The 8,912-nt window shown below is 44.6% G+C and overlaps 1 protein-coding gene across 1 annotated transcript; it reads right to left on the minus strand.

Moving 5' to 3' along the window:
* Positions 1–583: 583 nt before the first annotated feature.
* On the minus strand, positions 584–5,067 carry pfn4 (profilin family member 4). Its single transcript, XM_021585363.2, has 4 exons — positions 4,841–5,067; positions 4,372–4,506; positions 4,110–4,215; positions 584–3,750 (listed from the first exon to the last, which is right to left on the minus strand). Exons 1-4 carry the CDS (start codon positions 4,955–4,957, stop codon positions 3,722–3,724), a joined length of 387 nt encoding a protein of 128 aa, XP_021441038.1. The 5' UTR covers positions 4,958–5,067; the 3' UTR covers positions 584–3,721.
* Positions 5,068–8,912: the final 3,845 nt, after the last annotated feature.

Below are 8,912 nucleotides of genomic sequence, written 5' to 3' on the forward strand. Positions count from 1 at the left end.
CGAATAAGATTGGAGAACCAATGAAGTGAGGGTGAAAGAGAGAGGGAACGAGACAGGGAAATAGAGGGAGGATTGAGTATGGCATGGGAATTTCATTCAGCTTTGACTGGGAATTTGCCTCCTGACTTTTCCCGTCAATATAAAGTTTGTCTCTTGAGCCACCGTAGCAACAACATACCCAGCAACACTTCCTCAAAATAGGCAGAATTCATCTAAGATAAATCAAGAAATCTGTCATTGATTTTTACGTTTTTGCCAAGGAAGTCTTAGTCGCGCAATTTTACATCTAACTGAGACGTTTGATGCATGAGAACTATTAGTCTCTCTATGAATGTCAACAAACACTTCATTGAATAATCCTGTCCATAGTTCCTGCTCCTACTAGGAGTAGTACTGTTGACCAGTGGGCTGAACAAGACCCCCTGCTACGATCACACACACGTAGGAGCAGACCTACTTTGACTGTTGTTAATATGCTTCATGCTGCTTTTATGAACTGAAGATTTATCATACTGCATGACTTACGCGTGCACGTGTGAGTGTGTGTGTATTTGAGCGCTGGAACAATGATCAGATGATCTGAATGAGCCAATCAAATGTGTTCAGTGTTAGATGATAAGGTCTTTCACTCTGAATAAAAAGGTTGCTGACGGAATCATTTATTGTTGCCGACCTTAGTCCTACAACACACAAAGACAACCTTTTCCCTAGAGAACAACAGCATAATTGTAGGCCTACACAACTTTGACTCGACCAATAAACGCACACAACTCTCCCACAACCTTTTAGAGAACACAACCAGCATACAACTTCCACACAACCCCCGATCACCTACCTATTGACCTGCCAACAGAACAGACATTCCTCTGCATGAGAACAGAGTTATTGTGTGTCTCTGACTATCCTATCCCTGCCTGCCTGCCTGAACTAATCTGCTCATTAATGTCTAGATTAGGAGAGGAACTCCCAGAAAACGAGAGTGAAAGAGTGGGATATAGAGACTAGAAGAGGGGAGAAGGAAAGGTAGATTGGGTCTCTGCTCCTACTGCCTCAGTCATGGGAATGATTAGATTATGACTGTGTAGGACCATCATTTATGTAACAGTACACACACATCTCAAAAAAATAATGAAGCGACTGTCTCTGAGCCAAAAACACAAACCAACCAAGACTGGCATGCAGAGAGAGGCCACGTCAAGGAAAATACACACACACACACACACATCAGGGAATATACACACCTCCCTTTTTCTCCAGCACATATTAACAAACAACCCGTAGCAATGATGATATTAAATATAATGAACATGGCAGTTGGTGGCATGACTCAAGACTGTGTGAGCCCACTGAGCTAAAAGCTTGGCATCCGCTAACATCAGTCTTCAAGTTACAGACAGGGGTGCCCCTGTTCATCGGGACATTGAGTGGTTAGCTGCTGTTGGTGCAGGGGTGGAGAAAACTGTGTATCTCTCCAGGAGTGTTTCCCACCGCTGTGTTAAAGTTCCAGTGAGAGACTTCAGTCACATCACGTACCGTACAATGGAGTTGGAGCGCACCTCTGATAAGTGGGTCATGGAGTGCACTTAAGAGATGTCACTATGCAGACGTAGCAGGACACTAGAGTTGTTAGTGCGCACCGCTGCCCCTCATTTACCCATAGTCCTCCTCTGCGCCTCAATCTCACTGTAGGATCATTACGTAACCTTTCATCCACTGTCTCACTGCTGTTTCTCCCTTGTGAAAAAGTATTCTTCGCTAACACAAAGAAATAATATGCCTTCAAATGACAAAATATCGATGTTTTCCTGTGAGTTCTGTTGATAATAGAGCCCCACAGGGGAGGTGTCATAATACCCATGCAACTTAGCAGTCAAACAGGGAAATGGTTCCAATCGATTTTTTTGCACAATTCATTTTTCCAATTGGGTATTTTAGAAACACTTGAAATAAGGGCAGGGTTTCGTGTAGACTGACCCTGGCGTGACGTTTTGATGATGTAACTCTCTCTGTACAGGGTGACATATCGGCTCTATTTACTCGGATTCTAAAATGCTACAGTAATTAGTGGGTGGAGGGAGGGGGGGGGGATTCAGGCGACTATATCGATATAAATAATCTTGTCCTAGAGAGATTTACACGGTTATCAAAACACAGCAATTATTTTAAGTGTTTCTAAAATGAATGAGGGAAAAATGATTGGAACCATTTCCTTTTTTGACCACAGAGTTTTATGGGTTTTATGACTCATACTGTGGGACTCTGTGCTTGATAGATGTTGTTCTCCATGTTAAAAAGGTCTCTCTTCCTCTAACCAATCATGCAGGCTGACACAAGCACAAATCCTCTCTGAGGAATTCAGGAGACGTGTCAGAGTGTGTGTGCAACCACATGGACAGGCGGCTGATTCTTTGTGACCGCCCTGCTTCCATTTTTAGAGGTTTCAACCAGAACTTGACAACAAAGGTCACATTCCTTTAAAAGCACAGGTGCCCTAACCGCATGTGACAGAGAGTGCAGGAAGTCTGTGTGCTACCATGCATTCTTGTTTGTCTCTCTGCAGCATGTACTGTGGAGTCTGGAATTATTGGATCCCTTGACAAAGATGAGGAAAAAAAAAGACTGTATAAAATCAATAATACAGAAAGCCAGCTACATTGCTGAAACATGTATTATTATTTTATGCTTGGGGTTGTTGTCTTGCTGGAAGATCCACTTGCGGCCAAGTTTCTGCCTCCTGGCAGAGGCAACCAGGTTTTTGGCAAAAATGTCCTGGTACTTGGTAAAGTTCATGATGTCGTTGACCTTAACAAGGGCCCCTGGACCAGCGGAAGTAAAACAGCCTCATAACATCAACGATCCACCCCAATATTTGACAGTAGGGATGAGGTATTTTCTGAAAATGTGTTGTTCTTTCGAAGGCCAAAGCCACTGCTGCAGTGTGGCCAGAGTTCTATTTTCATGTCATATAACCATAGCAACAATACAAGTGTCAAAGCCAATTAGCAAACTCCAGGCAGTGGTATGGTCAGATGGTGGGTTTGGCCTTCCGAAACAACAACACATATGCAGAAAACACCTCATCCCTACTGTAAAATATGGTGGGGGATCTTTGATGTTTTGACTCAGTTACAGATTTCCTTATTTGTTCACATGAGGAAATTCATTTACACAGCTTCAGCTCTGAAACACTCATCAAGGCTACATCAGGTTGTGTGTGTGTGTGTTCATGCGAGTAAAGTGCGAGTGTGTAGTTAGGTTAATCATGTTATCACCAGAGGGGGTTGGAGAGTAATTGAAGCGTTTGAACAGAAAGTCTGCGATGAACAGAGACAGTTTAAAAAGGCCTTTAGCCACGAAGCCCCAAAACCATGTCTGTTTGCTGAGGAGTAGAATCAGATGTGATAGAGCAGGGGTGGAACTACAGCATCTCATTGACCATGGTTGGTCATAATCCCTGTTCTAAGAGGATCTCAACACTAAAAACTGTTCTTGCACCACACAGCTGGTTTTTTTTACTACCACCTAGTGGTTAAACCTGTATACTGCGAGAGGGGACAGGGGCGAGTTCATAAAAGAAAACAAACACACACCGACTTTCTCCTAAACATGTTTGTCCTCCTTAGCAGGTGGCCTAACATGGACCTGTAGGCAACTGTTTAACTTGACCAGTCCACTTCATCCGTTTCATCCATCAGAACGCTGCTCCTCTTCAGGTCTTGCTTCATTTTCCCTTTTCCTTGAGGTACACAGCTGAAATGGCAAGGTAGCCTAGTGGTTAGAGCGTTGGACTAGTAACCGGAAGTTTGCGAGTTCAAACCCCCGAGCTGACAAGGTACAAATCTGTCGTTCTGCCCCTGAACAGGCAGTTAACCCACTAGGCCGTCATTGAAAATAAGAATGTGTTCTTAACTGACTTGCCTGGTTAAATAAAGGTTAAAAAAATATATATATATAGCTCATGATATTACATATTAGTCAAACACATAAAACAAATATCCCTCATATCTGACTTGTAAATAATACAGTCAATAAATAATCCATCACATTTAAAACCTGCAGTTGAAAGCTGTTTAATTAAAATGTTGTAAGAAGCATCAACATCCCCCTACCTAGTTTCTCGACAGCCTCCACACACACGCTAGGGTACATGCTGTCGTTGTATGTGGCCACTATAACGTACAGAGCAGTCTTCACAAGAATCAAGCCATGTGTTCCCTGTTAAGAGAAAAAAATATCCATCAGACCAGACATACCCTTTCAACAACAAAACAAGTACAGTGCAGTATAGTTGCACTAAACTGCAAAATTACTGCTGGAAAACTGGAGACAAATAATACATGTATATTCATAAATTGTGATGAGCCTACTGACACATTTGCAGTAGATGGAGTTCCTGTCAGCTCGGACACAGGTGTATGCTTTGTCTTGAAAGTAGAAGCCCCGCTCTCTGGTCGATGTCATGTGCTTAAAAGAGTCTATGAAAATCTGGGCTTGTGTAGGAAGAACCTGTAAAGTTACAGTGTGAAGGGAAACATAATGAATCTGATCGGAGACAGATGGTTTTTAGGCTCCCAGATGAATCCACTTCCTCATTGCTTTGATCCATCCAACTGCCTCAACCCCATATGTGGAAAATCATGAATTCTGAAAACTATAATATATTGCACCACAATACCTCTTCCAATTTGAGGTTTTGGAAGATAAGTAGTTGCTACACAATGGGGTGCCCTGTGAAGTGGGCTTGGACTTGGATGTCAACACGGGAATTGGATTGTGTTGATTGCGATGTCTGAATGTTCATTAAAAAAAAATTACAACAAAAGCGACATGACGAACTTGCCTGAAACCTTGCAGACGCTGCAGTTACTGCTGCAGTCTTGGCAACCAGAATGACAGCGCTTTCCACGTGTTTTGTATCGATAAGACAGTCATTTATCAAATTCTGAAATTGGTTCATAATAACCAATTTTGTCAAAGACTGTATAGTATGTCTTGTCAAGGTCAGAGAACTAACGTTAACGTTCCTGCTGATACTTTTCCCCCTTCAGCGAGGTGGACGACGTTTCCATGGAGACCATCGGTGGGTGTTACTAGCATAAAGAGATCGTAGTGAAAACATGCGTCTGCTAAGGGTTCCCATTGTAATTGATCCTTGATACGTTTTGCGTACATCAATTTAAAAAAGAAAGAAAACACTGCCATTACATACTGTACAATTATTTTTTTTGCTCCTCTACACACAAAAAAACACCCATTCAACACATTTTTACAAGAAAGGATGGATGCATTTTTAAATCAAATCAAATCAAATCTTATTTGTCACATACACATGGTTAGCAGATGTTAATGCGAGTGTAGCGAAATGCTTGTGCTTCTAGTTCCGACAATGCAGTAATAACCAACAAGTAATCTAACTAACAATTCCAAAACTACTGTCTTGTACACAGTGTAAGGGGATAAAGAATATGTACATAAGGATATATGAATGAGTGATGGTACAGAGCAGCATAGGCAAGATACAGTAGATGGTATCAAGTACAGTATGTACAAATGAGATGAGTATGTAAACAAAGTGGCATAGTTTAAAGTGGCTAGTGATACATGTATTACATAAGGATACAGTCGATGATATAGAGTACAGTATATACGTATGCATATGAGATGAATAATGTAGGGTAAGTAACATTATATAAGGTAGCATTGTTTAAAGTGGCTAGTGATATATTTACATCATTTCCCATCAATTCCCATTATTAAAGTGGCTGGAGTTGAGTCAGTGTCAGTGTGTTGGCAGCAGCCACTCAATGTTAGTGGTGGCTGTTTAACAGTCTGATGGCCTTGAGATAGAAGCTGTTTTTCAGTCTCTCGGTCCCAGCTTTGATGCACCTGTACTGACCTCGCCTTCTGGATGATAGCGGGGTGAACAGGCAGTGGCTCGGGTGGTTGATGTCCTTGATGATCTTTATGGCCTTCCTGTGACATCGGGTGGTGTAGGTGTCCTGGAGGGCAGGTAGTTTGCCCCCGGTGATGCGTTGTGCAGACCTCACCACCCTCTGGAGAGCCTTACGGTTGAGGGCGGAGCAGTTGCCGTACCAGGCGGTGATACAGCCCGCCAGGATGCTCTCGATTGTGCATCTGTAGAAGTTTGTGAGTGCTTTTGGTGACAAGCCAAATTTCTTCAGCCTCCTGAGGTTGAAGAGGCGCTGCTGCGCCTTCTTCACAATGCTGTCTGTGTGAGTGGACCAATTCAGTTTGTCTGTGATGTGTATGCCGAGGAACTTAAAACTTGCTACCCTCTCCACTACTGTTCCATCGATGTGGATAGGGGGGTGTTCCCTCTGCTGTTTCCTGAAGTCCACAATCATCTCCTTAGTTTTGTTGACGTTGAGTGTGAGGTTATTTTCCTGACACCACACTCCGAGGGCCCTCACCTCCTCCCTGTAGGCCGTCTCGTTGTTGTTGGTAATCAAGCCTACCACTGTTGTGTCGTCCGCAAACTTGATGATTGAGTTGGAGGCGTGCGTGGCCACGCAGTCGTGGGTGAACAGGGAGTACAGGAGAGGGCTCAGAACGCACCCTTGTGGGGCCCCAGTGTTGAGGATCAGCGGGGAGGAGATGTTGTTGCCTACCCTCACCACCTGGGGGCGGCCCGTCAGGAAGTCCAGTACCCAGTTGCACAGGGCGGGGTCGAGACCCAGGGTCTCGAGCTTGATGACGAGCTTGGAGGGTACTATGGTGTTGAATGCCGAGCTGTAGTCAATGAACAGCATTCTCACATAGGTATTCCTCTTGTCCAGATGGGTTAGGGCGGTGTGCAGTGTGGTTGAGATTGCATCATCTGTGGACCTATTTGGGCGGTAAGCAAATTGGAGTGGGTCTAGGGTGTCAGGTAGGGTGGAGGTGATATGGTCCTTGACTAGTCTCTCAAAGCACTTCATGATGACGGAAGTGAGTGCTACGGGGCGGTAGTCGTTTAGCTCAGTTACCTTAGCTTTCTTGGGAACAGGAACAATGGTGGCCCTCTTGAAGCATGTGGGAAGAGCAGACTGGTATAGGGATTGATTGAATATGTCCGTAAACACACCGGCCAGCTGGTGTGCGCATGCTCTGAGGGCGCGGCTGGGGATGCCGTCTGGGCCTGCAGCCTTGCGAGGGTTAACACGTTTAAATGTCTTACTCACCTCGGCTGCAGTGAAGGAGAGACCGCATGTTTTCGTTGCAGGCCGTGTCAGTGGCACTGTATTGTCCTCAAAGCGGGCAAAAAAGTTATTTAGTCTGCCTGGGAGCAGGACATCCTGGTCCGTGACTGGGCTGGATTTCTTCCTGTAGTCCGTGATTGACTGTAGACCCTGCCACATGCCTCTTGTGTCTGAGCCGTTGAATTGAGATTCTACTTTGTCTCTGTACTGACGCTTAGCTTGTTTGATAGCCTTGCGGAGGGAATAGCTGCACTGTTTGTATTCGGTCATGTTACCAGACACCTTCCCCTGATTAAAAGCAGTGGTTCGCGCTTTCAGTTTCACGCGAATGCTGCCATCAATCCACGGTTTCTGGTTAGGGAATGTTTTAATCGTTGCTATGGGAACGACATCTTCAACGCACGTTCTAATGAACTCACACACCGAATCAGTGTATTCGTCAATGTTGTTGTCTGACGCAATACGAAACATGTCCCAGTCCACGTGGTGGAAGCAGTCTTGGAGTGTGGAGTCAGCTTGGTCGGACCAGCGTTGGACAGACCTCAGCGTGGGAGCCTCTTGTTTTAGTTTCTGTCTGTAGGCAGGGATCAACAAAATGGAGTCGTGGTCAGCTTTTCCGAAAGGGGGGCGGGGCAGGGCCTTATATGCGTCGCGGAAGTTAGAGTAACAATGATCCAAGGTCTTTCCACCCCTGGTTGCGCAATCGATATGCTGATAAAATTTAGGGAGTCTTGTTTTCAGATTAGCCTTGTTAAAATCCCCAGCTACAATGAATGCAGCCTCCGGATGAATGGTTTCCAGTTTGCAAAGAGTTAAATAAAGTTCGTTCAGAGCCATCGATGTGTCTGCTTGGGGGGGGATATATACGGCTGTGATTATAATCGAAGAGAATTCTCTTGGTAGGTAATTGGGGCGGCAGGGTAGCCTTGTGGTTAGAGTGTTGGACTAGTAACCGGAAGGTTGCGAGTTCAAACCCCCGAGCTGACAAGGTACAAATCTGTCGTTCTGCCCCTGAACAGGCAGTTAACCCACTGTTCCCAGGCCGTCATTGAAAATAAGAATTTGTTCTTAACTGACTTGCCTGGTTAAATAAAGGTAAAATAAAATAAATAAAAGGTAATGCGGTCTACATTTGATTGTGAGGAATTCTAAATCAGGTGAACAGAAGGATTTGAGTTCCTGTATGTTTCTTTCATCACACCATGTCACGTTAGTCATAAGGCATACGCCCCCGCCCCTCTTCTTACCAGAAATATGTTTGTTTCTGTCTGCGCGATGCGTGGAGAAACCCGTTGGCTGCACCGCTTCGGATAGAGTCTCTCCAGTGAGCCACGTTTCCGTGAAGCAAAGAACGTTACAGTCTCTGATGTCCCTCTGGAATGCTACCCTTGCTCGGATTTCATCAACCTTGTTGTCAAGAGACTGGACATTGGCAAGAAGAATGCTAGGGAGTGGTGCACGATGTGCCCGTCTCCGGAGTCTGACCAGAAGACCGCCTCGTTTCCCTCTTTTTCGGAGTTGTTGTTTTTTTGGGTCGCTGCATGGAATCCACTCCGTTGTCCTGTTTGTAAGGCAGAACACAGGATCCCCGTCGCGAAAAACATATTCTTGGTAGTACTGATGGTGAGTTGACGCTGATCTTATATTCAGTAGTTCTTCTCGACTGTATGTAATGAAACCTAAGATGACCTGGGGTACTAATGTAAGAAATAA

Source organism: Oncorhynchus mykiss, chromosome 25, assembly GCF_013265735.2.
Source record: "Oncorhynchus mykiss isolate Arlee chromosome 25, USDA_OmykA_1.1, whole genome shotgun sequence".
Lineage (NCBI taxonomy): Eukaryota > Metazoa > Chordata > Actinopteri > Salmoniformes > Salmonidae > Oncorhynchus > Oncorhynchus mykiss.

Coding starts and splice junctions, on each gene's coding strand:
- pfn4 (XM_021585363.2), bottom strand. CDS start 4,957: ATGAACCAATTTCAGAATTTGATAAATGACTGTCTTATCGATACAAAA. Junction 4,507..4,840: donor CAGCGTCTGCAAGGTTTCAG/GCAAGTTCGTCA, acceptor GTAACTTTACAG/GTTCTTCCTACACAAGCCCA. Junction 4,216..4,371: donor ACTCCATCTACTGCAAATGT/GTCAGTAGGCTC, acceptor TTCTCTTAACAG/GGAACACATGGCTTGATTCT.